The 15,407-nt window shown below is 39.7% G+C and overlaps 1 protein-coding gene across 2 annotated transcripts in view; it reads right to left on the bottom strand.

The window, feature by feature from the left end:
* The window catches only part of LOC106067282 (uncharacterized), a 41,747-nt gene that overhangs the window by 11,437 nt on the left and 14,903 nt on the right, over positions 1–15,407 (bottom strand). For both annotated transcript variants that reach the window (XM_013226448.2, XM_056034901.1), the window contains exons 4-6: positions 5,965–6,138; positions 1,124–1,265; positions 545–669 (exon numbers count right to left, since the gene is read on the bottom strand). In XM_013226448.2, the coding sequence (XP_013081902.2) occupies positions 545–669; positions 1,124–1,265; positions 5,965–6,138 (441 nt within the window). The remainder of the gene's footprint in view (positions 1–544; positions 670–1,123; positions 1,266–5,964; positions 6,139–15,407) is intronic.

Below are 15,407 nucleotides of genomic sequence, written 5' to 3'. Positions count from 1 at the left end.
TAACATCAGCTTCCCAGTAACATTAAAACTGTATTCATCCCTAGTGGTCTCTATATTCCTATATGGTTGTGAAAGTTGGACACTGAGCATTGAAGCTGAAAAGAAGAATCCAAGCTTTGGAGAGTAAATGCTACAGAAAAATTCTGGGTATCAGAATAATCAGATACCAAGAAAAGAAGACCAATGAGTTTGTATTTCTATACTCTGGCTGTCAAAAAGAAAGAACTTCTCAATACTTTAAAGCTGTTTGGTCAGATTGTAAGAAATGACTCACAATCAAAAGTCATTCATGGTACAGTAGAGGGAGCGCGAAGAAAGGGTCATCCAACATAAAGGAATGGACTGGTCTATCTCTTGATATTCTGCAAAGAAAAGCTGCTGACCGGGAAAAATGGAGGGTTTTGGCTACCCGAACTGTCGCAGAAATCCTACGACTAAAGTCAAGGGACAGATGAGATTGCTATTGAAGCAACAAAACTAATTGTAACGTCTACTGATACTACATAGCGTATGATACTTTAGATACTGCCTACTTGATACTCACGATAAACTCTTTGCAGACAAGTAGATGAAATTATTAGCACTTCGTAGAACAGCGCCTGGGGCTAGTTCATTGGATGAGAACTTCTCGGCGTCAGCGACAGTCACTGTGTCTTCCATCCTGAGAGGCTGGGAACGAGGTAAATAGTTGTAGATCAAATGAAAGCCTCTAAGGTTGTCTATAACGTAGTGGTTGCACATGCCATAGAACAGCTTGCTAGCAGCTACATAGTAACACTGAAACTTCCCATGGATGACGTCAACAACGTCTGTGTACTACAAAACATGAAGTCAATGGGATGTGTGGCAGAGAGGACAAAACTGCTTGGCCACATAAGGGAGCTCTAGTTCGAATCGCGACTCGAGCAGAGTTGTGTTTACTGAGCGCTTTAAGGCAGCTCGAAAACTTTCTCCCAGATACCCCTCCCGCCACAGGTCAATAAAAAGATAGAACCATAGTGCAATAAGCATGCTCTAAGCATGAAAGACATGCTATATATAAAAGCAATTAAAAAAACAAAACAAAGTTTGGAGATTGAATACATAGCGAACGATGTCGATGGTCATTTTGACACTGGCTTACCTTCAAAATTAAACTTTCGACCAGGTTAGCCCAAGTATCGTTGCCAAGTTTCTGCAGGACCTCCTCTACGTAGGCGAAGAGCACTTCATTTGTAACGTAACTGTCTCTGAAGCTGCTGACTTCTGGTGCATATCGGAGATAGCTGTGGGTCAAACAATTACACATACTTTCATCCTAGAGCTGTCATTGCAACGTAGTCGCAAGCAGTGCTTATTGTATTTTTTGAATACACTGTCTTGCTATTTCTTGCGTTGCTAATCTTATCTTATAAATTACAGACGTTACTTCAAAGAAAAAGCCCTACGCATTTCATGCGCTAATCTAGTCATGCTTGTTAATCAGCGACATAAACTCTGTTAAATTGTTGGTTTTCCTGGTTGATTCAAGCAACTCATTCCATGCTCTAATGGCACTTGGGAAAAAGGAGCACTAGTATGAATTTGACCTAGAATATGAAATAAGAAATTATCTTTGTATTAGGTGTTGTGTTTTTTTATTTTTAAAGTATGGATCAGTGTTTTATGAATTGTTGCTATTTTACTATTTTATTCTTCTGTCATGAAGTGTCTCTAAATTTGTTGATTACAGTAATGGTGTTGCTCTTATTAAATGTAAATATTCGTTTGTTATAAAATGTTATAAATCTCACTGCTCTATTTAGTGTTTGTTCTAATTTCTTCATGTTTTCATGCTAATAAAAGAAAACAACAAACATAAAATATGTAAACCTACATTCGACAGTTGTTTCGAAGGAGTTTATTGGGTGAAGGAACAAAAAAGTTGAAGTGCAAAGACTACCAGAACTTACTTTTATCTTTTATTTTATTATAAACCTAATCACGAGCGCTTTAGTTAGAGTACGAAGTTGTTAGGTTTGAAAGATTCGATTATCACAAACTCTTATAGTGCAGCTCAACTGTTAGAGTATGAAGTTGTTAGGTCTGAGCTATTCGATTATTGAATTCAGGAGTCGATACATTTTGCCACTGTGGCGTGGCCCCAACGTATTTGGAGTCATGATGATGCTGTTTAGCCTAAAGAAATCAAAACTTTGGTGCGTGCATTTTTATTTCATTCGTTTTTCCTCTAGGTCATATGTTCCTATGAATTGGGATACTGACGAAAAATCACTTCACTAAATTTTCAATTAAGATAGCTTTTAGAGTTAGACTATATATATAAATTCTATCCAACGCAAAGGACAGAGAGGAATGGAGAAAGACGGTTGTTGTATGGTGCCTCGATGGTCCAACAGACTAAGGGATAGGTGAAGGTGGGTGAAGTACCTAAGATCTGTTGTTACAGCTTTTAATACGTCACTGCTACCCCCCCCTCTCTCTTCACCTACTCAACTCTCTTAATATATAACCAAAACGCTACGTAAGGTACGTCAACTAAGCTGTAACAAACGTCTAGATAAAACTAAGACGTAACGATCGACTAAGTAAAATTAGATAAAAAGCACTAAAAAAACACAAACACAAAAAAGTCTCTTGTAATAAGCTAATGGTTCTGTACCATTTTTTTTCCATGTCACGTAGACCATCCCCCTTCCCAATTCTTTCTTTCACCGAGTTCTCTGAACTCTTACTGATCTTAAGCAGTTTCTTAGAGAGTTCAATCAATTCTTTAGTAGAATAATAAAGTTGATATCGATTATATATAGTTAAATAAAGTAAAGTGCCCTTTTCAAACCTTGCGGTCTTAAGGGCAAATGATGTATTTATAGATAATTAAATCATCGCTCGACTGTCAGAGCTTGCATGGACATTGGACAACTTGACCCTTTCTCTTCCCTTAGATTTAGTTGTGTTAGACTTTTACAACTTGTCTTTCTGTGTTGAATTCCTTGTGGGTTTTGTTTGTAACCAAGTTTTAACAGTTTCCTTCTCTTCAACATTCTTTACAATTGTCCTTAGAATATTTGAAAACTACAGTTGACTTTACAATTGTCCTTAGAATATTTGATAACTACAGTTGACTAAGCATAAGAGATACTTTTGAAAATCTAAAGAAATAAATTAACCATAGTTTCTTGTACATATAGTTTTTCTACCATAGATCATTTGTATACAGATTGTTTTATAGATTGTTGGAAGCCTTAGACGAGGACCTATAAAGGGGACTTATTCAGCTTGTAACATTACATCAGTCAAATACAATTTCTTTCTCTTATTCAAGATACTAAACAAAATAATTACCAATAGTTAATTGATTAATTGGTTAATTTTTAAAAATGATTCTTGTGTTGTCATGTAAAAGAAATAATTGTACAAATTTTCAGCTGATTCGAAATTGGGTATGGGAGAAATAAATTTTATACACTTTTTACCACACACCCAGACAGACAGCGTGAGTTAATATAAGCTTTTTAAAAATAGGATGATACTATAGAAACGATAGATAACTGTACAATCTTCCATGTTCATAAACTCTCAACTAGCAGAGTGGTTAACGTGTAGGCTTGAGAAACCTAAGAAGGCTTGAGCTATTAGTTTGAATTAAGGTCGTTCTCCCTTTTTAAAAATAAAAAAAAATCTTTCATAATGTTAGTCTGGATCAGTGATAGGCAAACTACGACCCGTGGACCTAATCCGGCCCGCCATCTGTTTTAGAATAATTAATGAAATACAACAATTTCCCTCAGAAAGCATTAGTTTTTTTTTATACGAATTGAAACATTGCAGTAATAATGTGAATTTTTAGGTTGCGCCTTCTGATTTGTAATTATCAAAATGGCATTAAATTAAATGTATGTGTACGGAAATTCTCTTCAAACAAGCGACTGTCGAATTGGTGTTTCTTTATCTCACTGTGCATCTTAGAACATTTCAAATACAAAATGTCAGAGATCTTCCCTATTGCATATGTGGTAGATATATTCATATAAAAGAGAAACGATCCATCTATTGATGATTTCTGGAACCGCCTTAAAGGTTTAAAACAACTAACTTCTATTTGTCATTCAGCTTGGAAAACTTGCTTGTCGAATTTCCAAAAGTTAAAATACACTGAAGGAAGTGAAGGAAGAAGATTAAAAAATTGAAAAAAAATCTGCCCCTAATCAAAGAATATTTTCAGATTTCAATAATTATGTCAACTATTTTTACGTCTGCTTTTGAATGTGCAGCGGGAAGTAGTGAAACCAGACTTACAGCTTGAAGCTAACAATCTCAAACAATTATTTCCATTTGTTCCTAAATTAATTTTCTACAGGGGCTTGCAAAATCCAGTTTCCTTAAAAGTTAATATTTCATTCTCAGAGAAGTTGTGCATTGTAAGCATCGTCATATATTTGTCATATATTTGTGAGCATTTTTTTTTTTTTCAGTAATGAAACTAAGAAAAAGCTGTGTCAGGAATTCATTGATGTGTGAACACTTTAGTTCTCTCTGAAGAATCAGTACGTCCCAAAATAGTCGCAATTTGAACCGAATTATGACGAAATTTGTTCATACCACTCGCAGCTTCATAGATCTATATCATTTGAATTTTGAATCTTGAAATATATACTAAATTTCTGTATTTGTAAATTAAAAATATTATGGCCCGCCAAACTTTTTCTTTTAAGTTTCTGGCCCACTTCTAAAAAAAAGTGCGCACACCCTGGTCTAGTTCTATTACAAATTTTATTTCATGACTAATTTATACAAGTAGGGGGCTACACGTTATATACGGTTTTTATTTTTTTAAAAAGTATTTTAAAATATTTTCTTGTTTCAATGGTTAAAATCATTATTTCATCTTTGATTTTCAACATTTTTTTTATCAATAATAATGTTAAAAGTCAGCGTTGCTTTAAAAATGCATGGATACATTTTCTTATATTAAATAAAAATGTAATATCCTGTATTCTCTTCTTATCTAACATAAGCTTATGACTTTGAAAACAAATTCTACAGTAGTTTGTACAGAGTAACCCATACAAGGGAATCCCCGCGGTATTATACAGTGGGCCCTTTCCTTTAGCATAAAAAAAGTTCTCCTATCAGACTTAGTGGTCTATAGGGCAGATAATATTAAAGCCACCTGTTTCTGTGGCCTACGCTTTAGTAGGGTGTCATGTAGCCAGACCAACGACCAACCGCCTTTACTTTTCCCCAACTAATTTCAGGTACCCATTAGAGACGGGTGGACTCAGAGGCGCCCAAAAATCCCAGTCTTCACCAGGATTTGAACCCCGGACCCCGGTTTGGAAGCAAAGCGCTTTCCTTTAGCATACAGCTATAAAAAAAAGTCCAAGAAACTAGACATGTCTGACTGGAAGTGATAGAAATACATTTGATTTGCAGGGGACGATGGAAGGGAAGGCCTGAGAGAAAAGGGGAAACTGGTAAATAGTGGGCGTCTTTAACTCTGTCAGGATGAGTCATTGACATTGCACATATCTAGTACAAATCTGTCAGCGTGAGTCATTGACACTGCACACATCAAGGACAATTATGTCCTTATAAATGTGTTAGTGATTGCAAGAACTTTAAACCTGGGGTTGGGTGGGGGATATGGCGGCTGTTCTTCTCGAGCGAGCTCAGAATGTTTAAATGCGAACCTACTTTACGATGCTTTCTCTAAAGGTCATCGCGCTAAGGTCATTTTAGAGTAAAAATTCTAAAACGAAGAGTTGTTCAGTCAGTATTAATTTTCTCCCTTTATAGTTGTAGATTGAAGCATGCTAAGTCGGTCAAGGGAACACTTTAAAAAATCAGAATAATTACTTTGAAAAAAACAGCATCAATAAACAAAGAAACAAACAATAATATCTCTGATGAGTTCTTTAAGAAATGTGAAGAAACTCTTGTAGCCATATGGACAAGTACAAAAAAACAGTGAGTCGTACATACCTTGTCAAATGATCAGCATCTCTGAAGGGCTTGGCTATTGGTACTATCTCCATGCCAGCCAGACCGGACCTCATTAGGAAGATGTCTTTTAGGTTTAAATTCTCACTGCGGTACTTCTCTTGAAAACCTAACTGTCGGCTTAAGATTTCCTGAATGGGCGTGTCCCATGTGTAACTGAAATAGACATGTGACTATAAGGTGATTTAGATTAGAGCAGAAACATTAGAGTATATTGTTACAAATGAACAGTGATAGGTAGAGGTCAACGTATGACCCCGGCGAGATGACACAGCAACTAGTGTTCCCTGGAATCTACATGTGCAAACAAAGACAGGATGTGACGTGTCCACACGTGTTGTTCCAGGGGACGAACAGATCTAAGTAGGGGGACAGTTACTAATGAACAGTGACAGATAAAGGTCACTACGTGTGACCCCGACTTGATGACACTGCATCGAGTGTTTTCTGGAATCTACGTGTATAAATAGAGACAGGATGTGACGTTTCCTCACGTGTTATTTCAGAGAATACTAGCCGTGTTTGTGCAACTTTGGACAAGCGATTAGGGACTCTATATAAGCCAGAGAGTTAATGTGAAAGTCAGTCGTATGGAGTCGTGAGTGAGCCGTTACAGTCGATACAGACGATGTAAGACGTGTGCGGCTCTGTGGAAGAGAAATGTGTACGACTCGGTGCAAGTTAACTAGGGTAGAGTTAACTGGAGTGAACTACTGTCGTTAAAGTCTATACAGCGAACTACAGTGGACTTGAGCCGTTACAGTCGATACAGTCGATGTAAGACGTGTGCGGCTCTGATTCGGTAGACTTGAGTGCGACTTGGTTCAGCTTTAGGAGACCTGGAGCGACACTGGGAAGTGTGTCGTTGGTCTGTTCTGTGGAATACGACTCGGTGCAAGTTGAGAAGAGATGAATTGCAACGAAGTGAAGAGATACAGTGCAACGAAGTATAGCTAACTGTAAACTGACAGATATTGTACAGTCTTCTACGCTACATGTTACAGTAATGTTAGAGTTAATAGTCATTAAAGTTATATGAAACTGAAAGTTTAGTCGTCAAGTTCTTTACAGTGTTTTTATTTGTGTGCCAACTAATACATCTAGCCAGAAGATTCAGAAATACGTAACAATTGGTGTCAGAAGTGGGATATTTCTGGCTAGAATGTGTTCCATCAAACTTCTTATTGAACTTGACATGAAAGAACTTAGACAAGAGCTTCGAGAAAGAGGTCTACAGCTTAACGGAAATAAGGAAACGCTAACAGCACGTCTCAGACAAGCCCTGTTGGAGGAAGATGAGAACCCGGACACCTGCCAATTTGAAATCAAACCTAATATGACGGAGCTCCTGAGAACTTTGCAATACAAAATGAACTCGGTGAAAGAGAGCATTAAGAAGATAGAATCAGAAATCAACACCAGATTTTCTTCATTTAACCAGTTGCTTAACGCCATGAATGAAAACGAACGAATAGCTACCACGCCCAATAAGACAGAAGAACAAATAAAAGATCAAACGAGAATCATTATTAATGAGCTGCTGAACACCCAGCAGTATCAGATTGAGTCGACTGATGAAAGAGCTACACCATTGATGAACAGCGAACAATTGTCCAACCAAGGATGTGGCGATACTGACAATTACGATAGGGATGCTGGTGATGGCTGTGCTGTCTGTGACTGTGATAGCAAACCAAATGAATGTGGCCCACAAGAAATGAAAAGAGACGATAGCTGTTATTGTTTCAACGAGAAGCTGAATGAGACAGTTGAAGAAACAAGAGAAGAGACATATAGTTCGACCGAAGCTTTAGCTACAGATATACCTGATATGAGTACCTCAACTAGCCAAACAGATCAAGACAACGTTGGGTCTGCGTCCAAGCCTGTTGCTGTGGGCCTTAAAGACTTCTGTCTTCTATCTGCCAGTGTCTACGAGAGGAACTCGAAGCTTGATTATTGCACCCATGCGTTTGACAAGAACTGTACGTACGTAGCTTTACAAGAAGACTGTGAATGTCAAGAAATACACCAGCAAGGTCTGGACTTAACAGAAGCTTGTCCAGCTGTCAAGATCAGCGCGAGAAGTCCTGGTCAAAGTCAAGGAAACACAATAGAATCTGATGCTGAAGTTGATGGACCTTTGCACGTTGAATGTTATCAACCTGCCCCACAGGCGAGTGCTCCAGACTCGGATGAAGGTGATGACGTGTTTGACACCTTGCCTTCAAGTGAACTTGCAGCTCATTCGCAAAGCACCCATCGAAGAATAATGCTGAAGCAACTTGTTAGATCAACAGTCTTGATGACTACAGCTATGAAATGCAATGCCTTCCTATCTGCTAAGTCGCTGCCATCAGCATGGATCGACAAGAAAGCAAGACAACGACAACAACATCAACGCAACCAAAGAAATATCAAATTGAGGAGGCGGAGAAAGCGACATATGCAGAGTGCAGCGTGGATGGCTCCAACAAGATCAAGATACAAACCCACCCCTTCTCCCACTGATAGACCCCCACCTGCATTTATGAAACTCCATAGCCCATGTTGTTAGAAAACAAGCCCACCACTTCTCCCACTGATAGACCCCCACCTGCACTGATGAAACTCCACAGCCCATGTTTTTAGAAAGATTCTGTCCGAAACCATAAACCAAAGAAGAAAGCCTTACGAATCAGTTGAAAGTGTGAAGCCACTAAAGAATAATCTAAAAACATTCCTCATTAGAATAGGTTTGATGAAGTATAACAGAGGTTTTAGAAGAACGCTAATTAAGTCAGAAGCAAGAAGGACAGAAAAGAAGTAGTTTAAGATGTCAGAACTGTAGTGAGTAACCATCTGTGACAGAACTGTACAAGAAGATCAACCCAACAGGCATCGTACAAACCCAAAGTCAGTTGCTGTTGTAAGAAGAACATGTGAATATTGCTGTACTGTAATGAACCTGATCATCTCTGAAGAAGCTCTGGAAAAAGCCCTAACCCATCTGTAAAAAGATGCTTGAAAATGTAAAACTCAGCCAGTGAAGCACGAACTCGTTAGAATGCTGATGAATTTTCTCGACAAGAGTGCCCAATGTCGTCATCTGAAGGTCGATGTTTCCATACCAAGATTGATGAAAACATTTGTGAGGAACTGCTGAAAAATGAGGATTTGGCTCCCATTCTTCTATGGAAAGAAGATGGACAACTGCCAGATTGAAAGAACATCTCTAAGAAGGGGGCAACCACCAAAGCTTCCTAATTGATCGTCGATCGATTTCATCAGTATCGTGATGAAGTAGAATCTGTTCGGGACGAACAGATCTAAGAAGGGGGCAGTGTTACAAATGAACAGTGATAGGTAGAGGTCAACGTATGACCCCGGCGAGATGACACAGCAACTAGTGTTCCCTGGAATCTACATGTGCAAACAAAGACAGGATGTGACGTGTCCACACGTGTTGTTCCAGGGGACGAACAGATCTAAGTAGGGGGACAGTTACTAATGAACAGTGACAGATAAAGGTCACTACGTGTGACCCCGACTTGATGACACTGCATCGAGTGTTTTCTGGAATCTACGTGTATAAATAGAGACAGGATGTGACGTTTCCTCACGTGTTATTTCAGAGAATACTAGCCGTGTTTGTGCAACTTTGGACAAGCGATTAGGGACTCTATATAAGCCAGAGAGTTAATGTGAAAGTCAGTCGTATGGAGTCGTGAGTGAGCCGTTACAGTCGATACAGACGATGTAAGACGTGTGCGGCTCTGTGGAAGAGAAATGTGTACGACTCGGTGCAAGTTAACTAGGGTAGAGTTAACTGGAGTGAACTACTGTCGTTAAAGTCTATACAGCGAACTACAGTGGACTTGAGCCGTTACAGTCGATACAGTCGATGTAAGACGTGTGCGGCTCTGATTCGGTAGACTTGAGTGCGACTTGGTTCAGCTTTAGGAGACCTGGAGCGACACTGGGAAGTGTGTCGTTGGTCTGTTCTGTGGAATACGACTCGGTGCAAGTTGAGAAGAGATGAATTGCAACGAAGTGAAGAGATACAGTGCAACGAAGTATAGCTAACTGTAAACTGACAGATATTGTACAGTCTTCTACGCTACATGTTACAGTAATGTTAGAGTTAATAGTCATTAAAGTTATATGAAACTGAAAGTTTAGTCGTCAAGTTCTTTACAGTGTTTTTATTTGTGTGCCAACTAATACATCTAGCCAGAAGATTCAGAAATACGTAACAATTGGTGTCAGAAGTGGGATATTTCTGGCTAGAATGTGTTCCATCAAACTTCTTATTGAACTTGACATGAAAGAACTTAGACAAGAGCTTCGAGAAAGAGGTCTACAGCTTAACGGAAATAAGGAAACGCTAACAGCACGTCTCAGACAAGCCCTGTTGGAGGAAGATGAGAACCCGGACACCTGCCAATTTGAAATCAAACCTAATATGACGGAGCTCCTGAGAACTTTGCAATACAAAATGAACTCGGTGAAAGAGAGCATTAAGAAGATAGAATCAGAAATCAACACCAGATTTTCTTCATTTAACCAGTTGCTTAACGCCATGAATGAAAACGAACGAATAGCTACCACGCCCAATAAGACAGAAGAACAAATAAAAGATCAAACGAGAATCATTATTAATGAGCTGCTGAACACCCAGCAGTATCAGATTGAGTCGACTGATGAAAGAGCTACACCATTGATGAACAGCGAACAATTGTCCAACCAAGGATGTGGCGATACTGACAATTACGATAGGGATGCTGGTGATGGCTGTGCTGTCTGTGACTGTGATAGCAAACCAAATGAATGTGGCCCACAAGAAATGAAAAGAGACGATAGCTGTTATTGTTTCAACGAGAAGCTGAATGAGACAGTTGAAGAAACAAGAGAAGAGACATATAGTTCGACCGAAGCTTTAGCTACAGATATACCTGATATGAGTACCTCAACTAGCCAAACAGATCAAGACAACGTTGGGTCTGCGTCCAAGCCTGTTGCTGTGGGCCTTAAAGACTTCTGTCTTCTATCTGCCAGTGTCTACGAGAGGAACTCGAAGCTTGATTATTGCACCCATGCGTTTGACAAGAACTGTACGTACGTAGCTTTACAAGAAGACTGTGAATGTCAAGAAATACACCAGCAAGGTCTGGACTTAACAGAAGCTTGTCCAGCTGTCAAGATCAGCGCGAGAAGTCCTGGTCAAAGTCAAGGAAACACAATAGAATCTGATGCTGAAGTTGATGGACCTTTGCACGTTGAATGTTATCAACCTGCCCCACAGGCGAGTGCTCCAGACTCGGATGAAGGTGATGACGTGTTTGACACCTTGCCTTCAAGTGAACTTGCAGCTCATTCGCAAAGCACCCATCGAAGAATAATGCTGAAGCAACTTGTTAGATCAACAGTCTTGATGACTACAGCTATGAAATGCAATGCCTTCCTATCTGCTAAGTCGCTGCCATCAGCATGGATCGACAAGAAAGCAAGACAACGACAACAACATCAACGCAACCAAAGAAATATCAAATTGAGGAGGCGGAGAAAGCGACATATGCAGAGTGCAGCGTGGATGGCTCCAACAAGATCAAGATACAAACCCACCCCTTCTCCCACTGATAGACCCCCACCTGCATTTATGAAACTCCATAGCCCATGTTGTTAGAAAACAAGCCCACCACTTCTCCCACTGATAGACCCCCACCTGCACTGATGAAACTCCACAGCCCATGTTTTTAGAAAGATTCTGTCCGAAACCATAAACCAAAGAAGAAAGCCTTACGAATCAGTTGAAAGTGTGAAGCCACTAAAGAATAATCTAAAAACATTCCTCATTAGAATAGGTTTGATGAAGTATAACAGAGGTTTTAGAAGAACGCTAATTAAGTCAGAAGCAAGAAGGACAGAAAAGAAGTAGTTTAAGATGTCAGAACTGTAGTGAGTAACCATCTGTGACAGAACTGTACAAGAAGATCAACCCAACAGGCATCGTACAAACCCAAAGTCAGTTGCTGTTGTAAGAAGAACATGTGAATATTGCTGTACTGTAATGAACCTGATCATCTCTGAAGAAGCTCTGGAAAAAGCCCTAACCCATCTGTAAAAAGATGCTTGAAAATGTAAAACTCAGCCAGTGAAGCACGAACTCGTTAGAATGCTGATGAATTTTCTCGACAAGAGTGCCCAATGTCGTCATCTGAAGGTCGATGTTTCCATACCAAGATTGATGAAAACATTTGTGAGGAACTGCTGAAAAATGAGGATTTGGCTCCCATTCTTCTATGGAAAGAAGATGGACAACTGCCAGATTGAAAGAACATCTCTAAGAAGGGGGCAACCACCAAAGCTTCCTAATTGATCGTCGATCGATTTCATCAGTATCGTGATGAAGTAGAATCTGTTCGGGACGAACAGATCTAAGAAGGGGGCAGTGTTACAAATGAACAGTGATAGGTAGAGGTCAACGTATGACCCCGGCGAGATGACACAGCAACTAGTGTTCCCTGGAATCTACATGTGCAAACAAAGACAGGATGTGACGTGTCCACACGTGTTGTTCCAGGGGACGAACAGATCTAAGTAGGGGGACAGTTACTAATGAACAGTGACAGATAAAGGTCACTACGTGTGACCCCGACTTGATGACACTGCATCGAGTGTTTTCTGGAATCTACGTGTATAAATAGAGACAGGATGTGACGTTTCCTCACGTGTTATTTCAGAGAATACTAGCCGTGTTTGTGCAACTTTGGACAAGCGATTAGGGACTCTATATAAGCCAGAGAGTTAATGTGAAAGTCAGTCGTATGGAGTCGTGAGTGAGCCGTTACAGTCGATACAGACGATGTAAGACGTGTGCGGCTCTGTGGAAGAGAAATGTGTACGACTCGGTGCAAGTTAACTAGGGTAGAGTTAACTGGAGTGAACTACTGTCGTTAAAGTCTATACAGCGAACTACAGTGGACTTGAGCCGTTACAGTCGATACAGTCGATGTAAGACGTGTGCGGCTCTGATTCGGTAGACTTGAGTGCGACTTGGTTCAGCTTTAGGAGACCTGGAGCGACACTGGGAAGTGTGTCGTTGGTCTGTTCTGTGGAATACGACTCGGTGCAAGTTGAGAAGAGATGAATTGCAACGAAGTGAAGAGATACAGTGCAACGAAGTATAGCTAACTGTAAACTGACAGATATTGTACAGTCTTCTACGCTACATGTTACAGTAATGTTAGAGTTAATAGTCATTAAAGTTATATGAAACTGAAAGTTTAGTCGTCAAGTTCTTTACAGTGTTTTTATTTGTGTGCCAACTAATACATCTAGCCAGAAGATTCAGAAATACGTAACAATATCTTATATTATCCACTTGCCCGTAAAACGTAAGCTTTACTGTCCTGAGTCTTGATTGGTCAATCTAAAGTTATATCAAGAGCACAGAGTTATTTCAAGACCAATCTTTTTTTTTTGTCCAGGGGGACATGAATACTTTCTACATATTTCTCATGGAAAAGCAGCACCGCAAAATCAATGTCCGAAGGAATCGAGCCACTGCGGCTTCATTTTGGACTGAGGCCAGAGGTTACGATGAGCCGGATAACACTGCTACTTGGGCGACTGTGGCCAGAGGTTACAATGAGCCGGATAACACTGCTACTTGGGCGACTGTGGCCAGAGGTTACAATGAGCCGGATAACACTGTTACTTGGGCGACTGTGGCCAGAGGTTACAATGAGCCGGATAACACTGCTACTTGGGCGACTGTGGCCAGAGGTTACAATGAGCCGGATAACACTGCTACTTGGGCGACTGTGGCCAGAGGTTACAATGAGCCGGATAACACTGCTACTTGGGCGACTGTGGCCAGAGGTTACAATGAGCCGGATAACACTGTTACTTGGGCGACTGTGGCCAGAGGTTACAATGAGCCGGATAACACTGCTACTTGGGCGACTGTGGCCAGAGGTTACAATGAGCCGGATAACACTGCTACTTGGGCGACTGTGGCCAGAGGTTACAATGAGCCGGATAACACTGCTACTTGGGCGAATGTGGCCAGGGTGTTGTACTTTGGGCATCACTAATCTAGTTTAGACATGTGACTAAAGTGTATAATTATGGTCTAGATATATTAATACTGTATAACTTGAGTGTCTTGGTATATGAATACTCTGCCTTATCTAAGAGTCTATTCACAGTTTCGTAGCAGGGTACCCAAGAATATGTTGGTGGGCCCCCCTCCCCCATAAGACAAATTTGGTAAGTGACATACGAAATTGAGTAGTCTGTATGTATCGGTACATTTACCAACATGGCATTCAAGCACTAGTGATACTTCTTTTAAAGTAATTAAGTCAATAGGTTTGATTCAGTTATGACTTCCAAGTGAGACTGTCTTAAAACTAAATATTTGTACAGATTCTTACCAATACTATCATTTGTTACCATAAACCCGATGAAAGCGGTTCCTTGCTTCTAGGCAGTCCAAGCCGCTGGTACACTGGCTCATATAGTTCATATAAAGTTTGATATAACATTTAGGACCTTTTTTTATCGGCTTTTACAAAAGTACAATTTTTGTTTTTACTTTGGTGTCATCCCCAAGGACTGGGGACTCTGTGAGTTCTAATCGGCCATGGGCTCAAGGACAATGGGACCCTTGGCCCCGTGGTTGCTAAGCCACAGATTTTGGGCCCCCTAATGATTTTAATTTACATGTATGATGGTACCTCGTACCATGAATGCTACTCTACTGTCTATACATATGACTACACTGTAACTTATCTAGAGTTTATACAAAATCAAATGTGGAATACACTTTGTCACCCACTAGGCAATTCTAGGCTAATGCCATATCTTGTCTTATAAAATACAGACGTTACTTCAAAAAAGAAGATGATTACGCCCTACGCGTCATGCATCTAGTCATGCGTGTTATACAATGACTTAAATTCAGTTTCAGACTTAAATGTTGCCTTACAACAATTGAAGACATATGACCATTTAACAAATTAAAATTATAACTGACAATTTCATACTGAAACCTTTCAATGAAAAAAATAGTATCCATATCAAAGAGGGCAAACTTAGGGAGGGGCAAAGGTGCACCCTCAGTGTGGACATGAATTTAAAAGCAAATTCAAGTGAGGCTCCTATATAAACCTTAATAAATTTGGACATTTTATTTTTGTAGTCATTTGGAATTTATAGAGGCAGTGACTTCATACGCAAACATTATGTTTTGTTCTGTTATATAGGTAAGTGCGATCTTCAAAATACATTTTCGGTTTTCAACAATGTCAAGGACGCTATATGCTGCTGCCAACTAAGTAATAAAACAAAATATACAAAAATAAAATACTTAAAAAAACAAAAAAAAAAACTATTCCTCCTTTATGCAACTGCACAATCTGTGTAATTATTGATATACT

This window comes from Biomphalaria glabrata, chromosome 7 (genome assembly GCF_947242115.1).
Source record: "Biomphalaria glabrata chromosome 7, xgBioGlab47.1, whole genome shotgun sequence".
In the NCBI taxonomy this organism is placed as follows: Eukaryota; Metazoa; Mollusca; class Gastropoda; family Planorbidae; genus Biomphalaria; species Biomphalaria glabrata.
This window is presented reverse-complemented; position numbering and strand designations above follow the sequence as displayed.